The 14,836-nt window shown below is 59.5% G+C and overlaps 1 protein-coding gene across 1 annotated transcript in view; it reads right to left on the bottom strand.

Moving 5' to 3' along the window:
- LOC140599525 (uncharacterized) overlaps positions 1-14,836 on the bottom strand; it is a 476,056-nt gene that overhangs the window by 398,978 nt on the left and 62,242 nt on the right. The window contains exon 4 of the mRNA XM_072762680.1: positions 2,111-2,238. Within this exon, the coding sequence (XP_072618781.1) occupies positions 2,111-2,238 (128 nt within the window). The remainder of the gene's footprint in view (positions 1-2,110; positions 2,239-14,836) is intronic.

Raw genomic sequence — 14,836 nt, 5'->3', positions numbered from 1 at the left:
AGGCTAAACACAAATACACACGTTTGTGCACGTTTCTGTGTCAGACGGGGGCGGTGCGGCAGGTGAGGGAGGCCACCGGCAGGCCAGGAGTGGCCCCCCAGGAGCCCGTCCCTGCGTGAGGCCCACCATGTGGCAGACGCACACAGGCGGCACCCTGCGCTGGGGCCCCCAGAGAAGGGAAGAGGGGCTCATCGTGGGCAGGAGGCCGGCTCCGAGCTGTGGCTCTGGTGGCCCTCGCCCCTGTCCACAACCGGGACGGCGCCCAGCCCATGCTCCCAGTTTGTGGAGACAGAGACCGGGCCCCGGAATCTCAGGAGGCCATGGAAGCCTCTGGGGATATGGAGCCGATGCAGACGGCAGCCCTGGAGGCCAAGGAAGATGCCCACTGGCCCCGGGGTGGGCGGCCTCCGAAGCCAAGGCGGGGTCTCAGGGCCGACAGGGTCGGGGAGCCTGGAGCTCAGCCTCAGCGGACAGGAGACACAGCCAAGGGGCCCCCACTGCCCCGAGTGAACGGAGCAGGGGCAGACAGGTGGCCGATCAACCTCTCCACATGGCACAGAAGCAGCCATGCCGAGGGGAGGTGCAGAACTCCGGGCTGGGGCAGCCAAGAGATCGTCACAGAAATCCCTCCGAGGCTGCCCAGGTGCGGCGATGGTGGGGCGCACCAGGGCAGGCCCAGAGCCCGCGTGAGCAGCCAGGCGTCCCAGGCACGCCTCCGGGCGCCTTTCCACCCAAGGAGCCCTGGGGGCAGCAGGGGCACCAGGTCCCCCCAGGAGGCTTCCAGCAGGGGCGGCCAGTGTACCGCCCTCAGGGACATCAACGGCTCGAGCCGTTGGCGGCAGCCTGGCGAGGCCCTGCTGGGGACACGCCCCTGACTGGCTGACGACGGAGTGGACACCTGCCTCCCCGCACCTCCCCCTGCACAACCTCACTTTGCCCAGGAGGTCCCAGAACGACACAGGACGTGATCCAGGCCATGCTCCAAACTGATGTGGCCGCGACGTGAGAACTGCTGGGCGTGAGCCCCATGCGACGTCACATAAGACAGCACGGGCTGTGACACGAGGGGTGACGCGCGACAGGGCATACGTCACATGCTGACAAAGGACGCGATGTGAATCGCAGGCGTATTCGTGGCACATGGTGCCCGGAGCTCTGATGACTGGGACGTGGCCGGGGACACGAGAAGATGCCGTCGCGAGGGGGAGCCTCGGAACCCTCTGGGAGACGCACCTGTGCTTCCTGCCTGGCCCTGCCCGCCTGCCCCAGCGCAGCTCCCCCTCGAGGGCAGAGGCTCCAGTGTCTGGATGCACGCTGGCCTCACCGGGGCCTCTCCCGCCCCCAACCCTGGTGCGGGCGCAGACCCGCCACCACTGGCACAGGGACCCACTGCCCGCAGAGCCCCCACCCTGTCCCCGAGGGCGCTGCCCGGCTCCGGGAAGCCGCACCTCCACACTCGTCCACACTTCGGAGCCTCCTCGTTTGCATCTCTCTCTCTCCCCTTTCTTGTTCCCCAGACAACGCTGCTGCCGCCACTTCTCAGCTCCGAGTGTGGATGCTGACAGTGCTCCCTGTGAATTAAGCCCGCCCTGCGGGGCTGCACCCACCCCTCTGAGCTGCTGAGACGTGGGCACAGGGGTGCTACAGCCACCAGCGCAGCCTCCCAGCCCCACGCCGTTCCTACCCCGACCAAGGGTCCCTAACTCTTCATCCTGCTGCCTGATGGGACGAGATAGGCTGGCTGAGAAGTGGACACGGCCGGCCCGCGGTGTCCAGGCGACGCGCACCTGTTCCCTCGAAGGCCCCTCGGCACGGGACACCTGGATGCCAAGGCGCGCAAGGCTGAGCACGGGCAATTCCTTCAAGCGGAACCCGGCTGACTCCCTGGATGCCCGGCCAGGCTACGCGACAAAGCGTATTTCTTCCCGCCCCACTAACGCCATCCCGACAATGCCCTGGATGGCCACGGTTGAAGAAATGCCGTCCCAGCAAAATGCAGAGGAGGGGGTCCCAGAGGCACACGCGCCTCGCCATGCGGCCTGGCTCTCGGAGAGTGGACGGGACAGCGCGGGGGCGGTCGCCACGGGGACGGTCGCCGCGGGGCACTCACGTGATGGTATCGATCATGTCCAGGCCCATCTCCACGCAGCAGTGGGCATGGTTGGTCTTCGGCTGGGTGAGGCCGGACACGCAGTAATAACAGTCGCCGAGGATCTTCATGTGGCGACAGTGGTTCTCCTGGAGGGGGAGGGGGGGCGACAGGAGAAATCCCAGGTTAGTGACCCGCCCGGGGCCTGGGCACCTGCACTTTCACCACCAGGTGCCAGAGACCACAGAGCGTGCAGCACGACAGGCAGGGGACCCCTGGGAGCCCAGGGCAGCCTCAGGAAGGTGAGCGGCCCCCAGGGCTGTGGTCAGGGACACCCTGGGGCACCCACCCGGCCCTACACCTGCACTCAGCCCGGTTCCCACGCAGAGCCCCACTCTGCCCGCCCCGCGGCCCAGCTGGCACACCCACACAGCCCCAGCCTGGAGCCAGCTCTCTCTTCCATGGGGACCAGCACTGCTTCCCTCCTGACCACTACCTCAGACCGTCACCTGCTGGCCCCTGTGCATCGTGCCAGACACCCCCGACACCAGCCCCTGAAGGGCAGGTGCACACACCTGAGTCCTCACGACTGGCCTCCACGGGATGTGTGGGCGGCTATGCATGAAGAGTCACCTGCCGGGGCCCGAGCCGCAAGGGGCGCACCAGGGTCTGCACCCTGACCTCGCCACCCAGGGTCATCTCAGAACTGCCACTCTGGCACTTTGCAACAGTAAGAGTGTCGCACCCACCTCGCCGTCGCCCGGGGGCAGACTTCCTAGCACCTGTCACACGCTGACCCGCCGCTCTCGGCTGTGATCATCCTCGGACACTTCCGTAAAACTCCCCTCAACGTCCCTAAAATAGCAGACGGCCTCACAAAACTCCTTCCCGCGAGTGGCTCAGGTCCACGGGTGTGACCACGAGATACGACGGAGACGCTCTCCAAAACGCATTCACGCGTTCGTTCAGAGGGGACAGCAAGCCTGCTACACGTGAACGGAAGTTGCAAACGTCACGAAAAACGATGACCTTTTCCAGAATGAACACAAGCAGTAAGAAGCGTGGCTGTGATCACACGGGGAGTGTCGCGGGCGCCCTGGGCCCACGGGCGACTGCAGCCCCACTGAGAGCACATCCCCCGGCTTCTGCTCATGCTGCCCTCCGTCTGCCCAGAAGGACCGACCCCTCCGGGTGTTCTCCGGTGCTACAGGTTGACCTGAGAATTCACCGTGAGAGCCCTCAGCTCCCGCCTCCTGTAACCCCACCCACGTCCCACGTCAGAGGACAGGGCGCCTGCCCGGCCCCCTGGGGCTCCCCCGTGGACTGCAAGCTGGCCACAGGGATGTCCGGTTCTGACCACTCAGCTCTCCGGGGGACCGTGGCAGCCACCTGTTAGGACCCTGCCGGGCTCCTTGCCTGTGGAAAGGAGCTCCCGGGTGTCCCGCGGGAAGGTCGGGCCGGTGGCGGCCTGTCCTCTGCTGGTGTTGGGGAGCCGGAGCCAGATGGCCGGAGGCAGACGCCCCCTCGAGGGAGCCGAGGGCCGGGCCCCTGGGAGTCAGCTGGCCCGCGTTCCTCAGCCACGCTCGCCAAGCCTCCCGCCAGCAGGCAGCCCTGGGCTCTCTCCGGGCTCTTGCCCCACAGTCCCCATCGTCCCCAGTGGGCAGGCAGGCCAGGACGCCCATGCAGGCCAAGGACAGGGAGCCCTCTCCCAACGTCCCCTGTCCCCAGGCCTGGGGCCCTGATGGCACCAGACGCCACCGCCAAGCCTCACCCGTGTCCTGGGCGTCAGGACGTTCTCCCAGCGATCAGCCCGGGGCTGCAGGGTTTCAGGATAAGGACGGCCTCAAACCTTCTACGCCAAGACTCCCACACCTACTGTAGGGTTTGCCTTGGATTCAGGAGCCTAGGATCTTGGGAGGCTATTGCCCATCCCTGCTCTGGTGGCACTGTCATCTTCTGGGCCTCCAGAATGATGGTACCGGTGCCCACGTGTGTGCACACAGGGACCTTGTGGGCCAGGACGCATGTACACACCAAGGAAGAACATGTGGTGGGAGGTATTTCCGGCATGGGACACCCGCCCCGAATATCATAGATATGATACCACAGTGGCCTGGGGACGTCTGGAGGAAGCACCTGCTAGGATAATCCCTAACCCACATGCAAGGCAGACCATCCCCGATGGGCACAAAGGCTTCTCTGGGGTGGAAACCTGGGAAGAATGGAAAGTTGTGTCTGACCCCAGGTGCGTTTCCAGGCTGGGGCCCTGGCTGCACACAGCCCTTCCCTGGGGCCTGTGGAGAGGGGTGCGCTTGTGTCACTGTGTGCACACAGCCCATTGCCCGCGGCGGCGGGGGGACCATCGGCAGCCCGGAGCGCTACTCCTGAAGCTTCCTCCAGGAGTGGACTCAGGGAGGGGCTCCCAGGCAGTGAGGTCACTTCTTTCACAACAGAGGCCAACAGAACTTGGAACCCTGCACCCGGGCCCCCACATTCTAGTGCAGCCCCACCTCAGGCTCACTTTCAGGAGACTTCTGCTACTGAAAGATGTTCCCTAATCACTTTCCCAGTTCCGACGAACCCCAGGAACCCCAGGGATGCGGCTGCTTCGAATGCTGGAGACGTTGGTGCCACCGTCAAACTCAACGCCTCAGGGAGTTTTTCAGGAGGCGCCGTAGGGTAATACAGAGCAGGCCAGGCCAGGCCAGGCCACCTGTGCCAGCCATCCGGGGCAGCCCCATCCCCTCCTCTTCAGGGAACCAGGGATGTGTGGGCAGGTCGCATCCAGGATGGAGGACCGTGCAGGCAGCAGGTTCCCCGGTGATCCCTTCAGGGTCACCCTGAGGTCACGGTGGGCAGGGTGGAAACAGGATTCCTGAGGTGCCCTCTTACCCAACTCGGAGTTAACCCAAGGCCCTGCATCCGCATCCCTTTGCTCTCCTTGGGGGAGGTGTGTGCCCACTGTGATGTGGTGTGTCTGCAATGGAGTCAGCTGGGTGTGCGGCCTGACCGAGGCGGCCAGACCGGGCGCTGAGGCCTCCTGCCTGGCTGCCCCACACTGTCTTTACAGAGCTCCACACGGGACATACAGAACTCCACACAGGACATACAGAGCTCCACACAGGACATACAGAGCTCCACACGGGACATACAGAGCTCCACACGGCACATACAGAGCTGCACATGGGACAACGGGAGGCGGCGGAGGCAGGAGGAAGAGGACATCTCTGACACCCTGGTGGTGATCTGGAAGGAGCCCAACACATCTTACGGAGGCCTGCAAGAGTTCAAGGTGAGTGCAGGGGCTGGGGCCACCTGACACCTAGGGCCCCGATGCAGCACGAAGGGCCCCGGGTCCCAGAAGCCAGCCTCTGCTCCCCTGCGCTACCCCCTAGACTTCTGCTGCGACAGGAGTCTGGATTCCCCTCCTCCCCAAACGTGCCCCCATGGCCCTGCCCCTGCCTGGGCCAGATGCATGCAGAGTCCCTGTACACAGAATTGTAGGAATATCAGAATAGAGCCTTCAGGGGATGCCTGGTCACCCAGTGGTTTAGCGCCTGCCTTCTGCCCAGGCCCTGATGCTGGAGACCCGGGATCAAGTCCCACCTCGGGCTCTCTGCATGGGGACTGCTTCTACCTCTGTGTGTCTGCCCCCCCCACTCTGTGTGTGTGTGTGTCATGAATGAATAACAACTTTTTTTTATAATTAACTCTTTTTAAAGATTTTATTTATTTATTCACGAGAGACAGAGAGAGAAGGCAGAGACACAAGCAGAGGGAGAAGCAGGCTCCATGCAGGGAGCCTGATGTGGGACTGGATCCTGGGTCCCCAGGATCACGCCCTGAGCTGAAGGCAGTGCTAAACCACTGAGCCACCCGGGCTACCCATAAAAACTTTTGAAAAAGAGACACACCATGTCTCATCACACGCGGTCTCCAGTAGTTTGCACTGTGCTATGCTTTCTCCTAACTGGTGCTCCCAGGAGGCCCCATTGGCCTGACGTCCTTTCCTACCTTCTCCAAGGCTGGAGAATGGTCCTGGTGAGTTGGGAGACTTTTCCCCAAAGGGACACGGGGCTCACTGTACTATGTCTATCGCTCTGCAGTTAGGTTTTGAAGGAGCGCATCCCTGCCCCCCCTCCCGGGGTCAGGCACAGGGGCCTCGTGTGCTGCACAACATGTCAGAAGGCCAGTTGGTTCCCACAGCCACTGAGCCCTTCACTGATGCCGGACTTCGATGCGATTCCCTTCTGTTGCCAAATCACAGTACGGCGCTGAACATCCTGCAACCCTCAGGCCCTGGGCCCTCCCACCCAAGGAAAGGTCTCCATGTGGGCACCTGGAGACAGGGACGTGTGGTCAAATTCAAGGGGTGAAGCCGTTAATGCAGGGCGGTGCTGTCAATACTCAGCTGACAAGCGGCCCTGGGATACTGACCCCTCCCACTTGAGATCCTTGCATTGATCCATATTTTTTTTTAATTTATCCTCTAAGATTATTTCTTTACTGGATAGCTTGTCCGTTTAAGAGACAGACAGAGAGCAGGGAGCAGAAGAGGGAGACACAGTCTCCTCAAGCACACTCTGCCCCAAGGGCAGAGCCTGCCAGGGGCGGGATCTCAGGATGCTGAGACCATGACCTGAGCCACAACCCAGAGTCAGATGCTAAGTGACTGAGCTGTAGGCCTCAAGCTCCGTGTTCCTGCTGTGGGCACTTCTGCCCCCCCCATCCCCCGCAGCCACTGAGAGCTCAGGCTTTGGCCTGCGCTCCAACTCCCAGGTGGTCTGGAGGCTACAGTGCAGGCTGCACGTCCCCTCTATCCCACCTCAGGCTGAAAGGGCCTCAGCCCTGAAAAGGAATCGGATCTGCCCGACCACCCCCAGCCGGAGGGAGCGGCTGCAGCAGGAGGTAGAAGAACTGGTGCCTGCCTTGCTGCGCTTGCACAATCTGTCCCTATTTGAATTTTTAAACGTCGTGGAAGAGTATGGCACCCCTGAAGAGGTGCTGGACCTGCTGTTTGCAAAGTGAGCTCCCTGACACTCCACAGCCCAGGGGGATGGGATACCTACTGGTTGGGAGTCTTGGGGAACGTGGTTGAACTTCCTGGCCCCTGGGGCTGCTGCTCCGACTGGAGTAGAGTCACACAGGGCCTAGTCGGGTCCTGTAGGGCAGCCCCCGGGGCCTGGCCTGTGGCAGGTCGGCTAGAGGGGCTGTGCTTGTGCTCAGCAGTCTTCGTTCTCTCCCCATGACAAAGCCTGTGCCGCCTCCCCACTGTCACCAGGGTCTTGAGCTGGCCTCTTTTGCCATTGAAACGGAGTCCACCTGGGATCTGTATCCTGGGGCATTTGGAGTGGAGTAGGGGTCCCCGGGGACACCTGGGCACCCAGGCCCACTTGGATATCTGCCATGGGCCTGGCTGGAGCCCTTTCATTCCTTAATCATTCAGAAAGTGCCAGCGGGTGCAGGTACTTCTCCAGGAGCTGCCCGTGGCCCAATGCACAGAGCTGACGGCCCCCCAGGGTTCTGGACTAGTTGGGGTTCAGAGGGTGACAGCACCTATGAGGAGAGGTTGGGTCCACAGGACGATTCATGTGATGCCCCCCGCCCTCCTCTAGATATCGATGCATCGTAGCTTCCTGCAAGAAGGAAGGAATCCGGGACCAGTGGGAAATGTGAGTGAGCTCTGGCTCATGCAGGGGAGCCTTCCCTCTCCAGGAGGGCCACGAGGGGGCTGTGGGTCGGAGGGTTCTGCTGGACCCCTCATCGCACACATCTTCAATTCCTGTGACAGGGTAGAGGTCTGAGGCCCCGTCAGGGAAAGAGCAAAGGAGAGCCGTGGGTGGGGTGCGGGCTTTGTGGGAGAGCACTGGGACGCCAAAGGGACCTCCTCCATGCCCATTCTCCCAACCCTCTGTCTGCCCCACACCTGGGACCCAGAGCAGAGGGTGCGGGGAGCATCGCACTCACCAATCTGGTGGCACCTGGACCCGGGTGCACGGCAGGTGCTCAGGAGAGCCAGTGAGGGCTCAGGGACCAGACGACCCCCGCCCGTGGGAGATTAGAGTCAGTGGAAGGACACCGCCTGGGGGCCCCTCGTGAGTGAGGCTGGGCAGACCCACAGGAGGGAAGGTTCCCCGGGAAAGACAGTGATGGTCACACCGCTGGTCATGGGCTCCCATGCACAGAGGCTTCGTGCCAGCCCCTCCTCAGTGAGCAGGGCTGTGGCAGGTAGGACCGCCAGGTGGCAGGTGGACAAGGAGCAGCACTGGCCTCCGACAGCCCCACGCTGGAGGCCGAGGGCCCCGGTTCCTGCAGGGCTTCCCCGGGACACCTCTGTGTGAGGAGCCCTGTCTTCTGACGCCTATGCCCACCTGTCCCTCCCCAGCGCCTTGACCTCCTTCCTGACCATCTGGCTGGACTACTATGAGGAGGACTTCCACGATCCCCCAGAATTTCCTGCCCTGACCAAGCTGCTGAAATTCACAGGGCAATATGTGCCAGGCTCAGTGCTCGACTGTCGTGTGGAGCGTTACCTTTGCCGTTTTGTAAAACTCCATCAAGTGGAGTTTGAGGGTGGAGGTGAGGAGGACTGGGGTGGCTGAGTTGGGGACAGGGTGGGCCACACAGATCAAGCCTCCATGCTGCTGGGCCGGGAGCACTGGATAGGCTCACACCCCATCCCCATGGACTGCAGTTTGGGGAGACCTCCCAGGGCTCTTGCACTCACACACGTTGAGCGGTGGGAAGCGTGTCCTTGATTTGAGAGGGACGTGGAAAGTCCATCCTGGTGATGATACTTTGTCTTCTTGGAGATGATACTCTGTCTGCGGACCCCAAGCAACACCCTGAACCACCCCAAGAGCATGCCAGGGCTTCGACGGTGGGGCCTGCTACACCTTCAGGGTCTCAGGGGATGGAGCTGGTCCCAGCTGCTGGAGCTGAGCGCTCGGCCCGAGGCCTGACGTCAGCTGCTGTGTACAAGGTAAGACACGTGGCGGTCACACCTCTGAATCCCTGGCCTGAGCTGGAAGAGCCACCTGCACCCTTGGGAGCCCTAGAGGCCGAACGGGCCCCACCACCGGCTATGGAGGTCATCGATGTGCCAGTGGAGCAACCGGCTTCGGACTCCGAGCAACAACCTGAACCACCGCAAGAGCCCACCCGAGCCCTGACTGTGGGGCCTGCTGCACCTTCCAGGGCTCAGGGGAAGGAGCTGGTCCCGGCTGGGGGAGCTGAGTGCTCGGCCCGAGGCCTGACGTCAGCTGCTGTGTACAAGGTAAGACCCGTGGTGGTTAGACCTCTGAATCCCTGGCCTGAGCTGGAAGAGCCACCTGCACCCTTGGGAGCCCTGGAGGCCGAACGGGCCCCACCACCGGCGATCGAGGTCATCGATGTGGCGGAGCAGCCACCTCACTCAGGGGAGCAACGGGCTTCGGACCCCGAGCAACACCCTGAACCACCGCGGCAAGAGCCCGCCCCAGGCCGACAGTAGAGCCTGCTGAGGCTCCTGGGATTGAGGTGATCGAGCCGGTCCCGGCTGCTGGTGCTGAGGGCTTGGCCCGAGCCGGGATGCCAACTGCTGTGTTCAAGACGAGACACGTGGTGGTCAGACCTCTGAATCCCTGTCCTGACCTGGTAGAGCCACCTGCACCCTTGGGAGCCCTGGAGGCCGAACGGGCCCCACCACCTGCTATGGAGGTCATCGATGTGCCAGAGCAGCCGCCTCACTCAGGGGAGCAACCCGCTTCGGACCCCGAGGAACACCCTGAACCACCGCAGCAAGAGCCCGCCCGAGGCCGACTGTGGGGCCTGCTGAAGCTCCTGGGCCTGAGGTGATCGAGCCGGTCCCGGCTGCTGGTGCTGACAGCTAGGCCTGGGCCAAGATGCTGGCTGCTGAGGTCAAGCCAAGGTACCTGGTGGTCATACCTCTGATTCACTGTCCCGATCTGGAGGAGCCACCTGCTTCTTGGCCACCCCAGAAGGAGGAGCAGGTCCCGGTGCTGGCTCTCGAGTTCATCTCGAGTTCATCGAAGGGCCGGAGCTGTCACCTGCCTCAGTGGAGCCACCAGCCTCGGCCCCCGAGCAGCAGCTCGTGATGGCTGCAGCACAACTGAAGCCTTCCCCGCCCTTTTCATTGTGCTGTTTCTGTATTTTGTGTTTTTCATAAACCTCTATAATTGCTTCATGAATTTTATTTGTAATAAAGGGTAAGTTAACTTTGTACAAAATTGACTCTGATGCTTTTAAATTATACATCGTGGTACTATAGGTCCATTCATACTTCCAAACTCGTTCTATGAGGCCAGCATCACCTTAATTCCAAAACCAGACAAAGACCCCACCAAAAAGGAGAATTACAGACCGATATCCCCAAAGAACACGGATGCAAACATTCTCAAGATACGAGCCGACAGGATCCAACAGTACATAAAGAAGATTACTCGCCATGACCAAGTGGATTTATCCCTGGGATGCAAGGCTGGTTCAACACTCGTAAAGCAGTCAATGGGATGGATCACATCAACAAGAGAAAAAACAAGAACCAGATGATCCTCTCAATACATGCAGAGAAAGCATTTGACAAAATACAGCATCCATTCCTGATCAAAACTCTTGACGCTGTAGTAATAGACGGAACATTCCTCAGCATCTTCAAAGCCATCTATGAAAAGCCCATAGCAAATAGGGGAAAACGCTGGGAGCCTTTCCCCTAAGATCAGGAACACGACAGGGACGTACACTCTCACCACGGCTACTCAACATACTACTACAAGTCCTAGCTTCAGCAATCAGGCAGCAAAAAGAAATAAAAGGCATTCAAATTGGCAAAGAAGAGGTCAAACTCTCCCTCTTCGCAGATGACATGATACTGTACCTAGAAAACCCAAAAGACTCCACCCCAAGATTGCTAGAACTCATACTGGAAATTCGGCAGTGTGGCAGGATACCAAATCAATGCCCAGAAATCAGTGGCATTTCTATATACTAACAATGAGACTGAAGAAAGGGAAATTAAGGAGTCAGTCCCATTGACAATTGCACCCAAAAGCATCAGATACCTAGGAACACACCTAACCAGAGAGGTAAAGGATCCCTACCCAAAAAACTACAGAGCACGTCTGAAAGAAACTGAGGAAGACACAGAGACATGGAAAACTATTCCATGCTCCTGGATTGGAAGAATTCATATATATATATATATATATTGAAAATGTGCACGTGACCCAGGGCAATTTACACATGGAACGCAATCCCTATCGAAATACCATGGACTTTCTTCAGAGAGTTGGAACAAATCATCTGAAGATTAGTGTGGAATCAGAAAAGACCCCAAGTAGCCAGGGGAATATGAAAAAAGAAAACCAGAGCCGGGGCATCACAATGCTGGATGTCAAGTTGTACTACAAAGCTGTGCTCATCAAGACAGTGTGGTCCTGGCACAAAAACAGACACATAGGTCAATGGAACAGAACGGAGAATCCAGAAGTGGACCCTCAACTCTATGGTCAACTAATATTCGACAAAGCAAGAAACACCATCCACCGGAACAAAGACAGTCTCTTCAATAAATGCTGTTGGGAACATTGGACAGCCACACGCAGAGGAATGAAACTGGACCATTCTCTCACACCACCGAACACAAAGAGAAACTCAAAATGGATGAAAGATCTAAATGTGAGACAGGAAGCCATCAAAATCCGAGAGGAGAACACAGGCAACACCCTTCTGGAACGTGGCCAGAGCAACTTCTTGCAAGATACATCCATGAAGGCCAGGGAAACAAGAGCCAAAATGAATCACTGGCACTTCATCAAGATGAGGAGCTTCCGCACAACAACAGAAATGCTCAACAAAACTAAAAGACAACTCACAGAATGGGAGAAGATATTTGTAAATGACCGTCAGATAAAGGGCCAGTGTCCAAGATCTCTAAAGAACTCATTCTACTCTACAGCAAAGAAACCAACAATCCAATCATGAAATGGGCAAAAGACATGAACAGAAATGTCACAGAGGAAGACATAGACGTGGCCACCAAGCACATGAGACAATGCTCCGCATCACTGGCCATCAGGGAAACACAACTCAAAAGCACAATGAGATACCACCTCACACCAGTGAGAATGGTGAACATTAGCCAGACAGGAAACCACAAATGTTGGAGAGGATGTGGAGAAAGGGGAACCCTCCTGCACTGCTGGTGGGAATGTGAACTGGTGCAGCCACTCTGGAAAACTGTGTGGGTGGGGCTTCCTCAAAGACTTCAAAATAGAGCTGCCGTGCGACCCAGCAATTCCACTGCTGGGGATTTACCCCAAAGATACGGACGCAGTGAAACGCCGGGACACCTGCACCCCGATGATTATAGCGGCAATGTCCACAATAGCCACACTGTGGAAGGAGCCTCGGTGCCCACCGACAGATGAATGCATAAAGAAGATGTGTTCTACCTATGTAATGGAGTATTACTCAGCCAATAGAAATGACAAATACCCCTATTTGCTTCGACGTGGAGGGACCTAGAGGGTATTATGTTGAGTGAAATAAGTCAATGGGAGAAGGACAAACATTACATGGTCTCATTCATTTGGGGAATATAAAAATTAGTGACAAGGAATAAAGGGAAAGGAGAGAAAAGGAGTGAAAATATCGGAGAGGGTGACAAAACATGAGAGACACCTAACTGTGGGAAAAGAACAAGGGGTAGTGGAAGGGAAGTGGGTGGGGGGTTGGGGTGACTGGGTGATTGGAACTGAGGGAGGCAGTTGTTGGGATGAGCACTGGGTGTTATGCTACATGACAGCAAACTGAACTCCAATAAAAAAAATCGTTTGAAAAAGAAGGGTGAACCCGCGGCGCCCGGCCCTGCGTCTCCACACTTGGGGAGCAGCATGGGGCAAGCGGGACGCAGGCCACCCGCTCTCCTCTTGCTGCTGCTGCGTGGGCTCTGCTTCCTTGTGCTGGGCCCGGGGAGTGGGTTCTGGGCCGGCTGCTGCCGAGGGGGGCGGGGGGGCCCTGGCCTTCATCTCTCTTGCACACCCATGCTTGTGCTCTCGCTTCGTGTGTGTTTGTGTGTGTGTGAGTCTGCCGGCTGCTCAGCCCCGTCGGGGAGACCAGACTGGGGCTCTTGGTCGGCGCTGCCGGATGTGGGGACACCTTCCCGAGTAGGCCACAGACGCAGCAGGAACTGTCCTCCCACGTCCTCTGTGGGGCCTGGTCCTTGTCGGGGAGCCGACCGGATGCCCTCGGGAGACACAGCCGCGGCCTTTCCTCCTGCCTCTGCTCTGCCCGTGGGGCCTGAGCCACCCCAGGCCCGCAGGCCGCGTTCGCGCTGCTCCTAGGGGCTGTCAGCTGGCAGGTATCCTGGGACCTTCCCTCGGGGGCTGTCCTGGGGGCTGAGGAGGACTCCTTTCAAGGCGATGGTTCCTCCAGAAACGGCCCCCTTCAAAGGGCTTGAGTAGGCGGGAGCTGACTCGTCGGTTGTGTGGGGGCAGGTTTGTGACTCGAGGTGGCCAGGAATGGGTGGGGATTCCTGAGTATGTCCGAAGCAGCCCCTGGGAAGCATCGGGTGTCTCTCGTGCCATCGAAGGAGGTGTAGACACCAGGTGGCTGGGAGGAGAATGGCCAAGGCGGCGCAGAGCTCTGCCCCCAGAGTTGGGCCGGAGCCTGTTGCTGGAGCTGCTGAGACCCCATCCTCAGGGTCCCAGGATTTGCCAACCTGTCCCACGTCCCAGGGCTCTCATGGCACGCACGTGTGTGAGAACCGGTCTCGATGGTCTCGTCGGGGTCTCCTGGTGTGACGACGGGGGACGTGCACCGTACCCCATCTACTCGGGAGACTGGGGAGCCATGGACGCCATGGCCCGTAGTCTTCTCTATCTGACGACATTTTCAGTGTTGTGTTTTGGCCCACCCCGCCTGCCGTGGCAGCGGCTCACCAGCGTCAGAGTGGCGGGTTGGGGCACCAGGCCATGCGGCGGATGGCGGGCCGTCCTCGTGGGTGTCCTCTGCCCTCGTGGGTGTCCTCTGCCCATTGCTGCCGGCCTGGGCCCTGGAGCCGGCGCAGCCTGCGTGTTTTCTCACTTCAGATGCGGCCGCCTCAGACTGGCCACTGAGCTCCGACAGCCAACGTCCGCGGAGACCATGGTGCCCGCCCGCGAAGTCCCCTCTCCAGTGACGGTTTGCAATAAATCTGTATTTAAGCACTTCGGCGTCCATGTGTGTCACTTGCTTCCAAGACTCCTCTCTGCGTGTGTGCGTTTCTGGAACTCCAGCCACGAGGTCCCTGGCTCACGGACAAAGCAGACGCCAAAGTCGGGGTTTCCTCAGTGTCTTCTGAACTGTGTCTGCTCTAACCTGTGGTTTTCAGAAATCTCATGAGCTTTCAAGAAAAAAGGATTGTCGTTGCAGAGCTGACACAGGTCTCCAGCAGGTTCTGAAAAGCTGAACTGAGCACAGGATCCCGAAGCTTCAGCCAGAGGACACCCCACCCCGGCACCCCGTGGAGAGAGTGTCGCCCTGCGGTGCCAGGCTCACCCATCTGCCTGCACCCCCCCGGGCACAGCACCTCGGCTGCACTCCAGTCCCGGGGACCGTGCTCATGGGCAGGCTCTGGCGACGCTTCTCGAGTGAATGCAGGATGCGTGCTGGCATTAGTGCACAAGTGCCCAGGACCAAAGATTATCTGCCAGGGAGGAGAGGTCCCATCTTTCAACAGTTTGCCCCAAAACGTGTGAGAGGGAGAAC

This window comes from Vulpes vulpes, chromosome 7 (genome assembly GCF_048418805.1).
Source record: "Vulpes vulpes isolate BD-2025 chromosome 7, VulVul3, whole genome shotgun sequence".
In the NCBI taxonomy this organism is placed as follows: Eukaryota; Metazoa; Chordata; class Mammalia; order Carnivora; family Canidae; genus Vulpes; species Vulpes vulpes.
The sequence above is the reverse complement of the archived record's forward strand: the minus strand, read 5'-3'. Positions and strand labels throughout refer to the sequence as shown.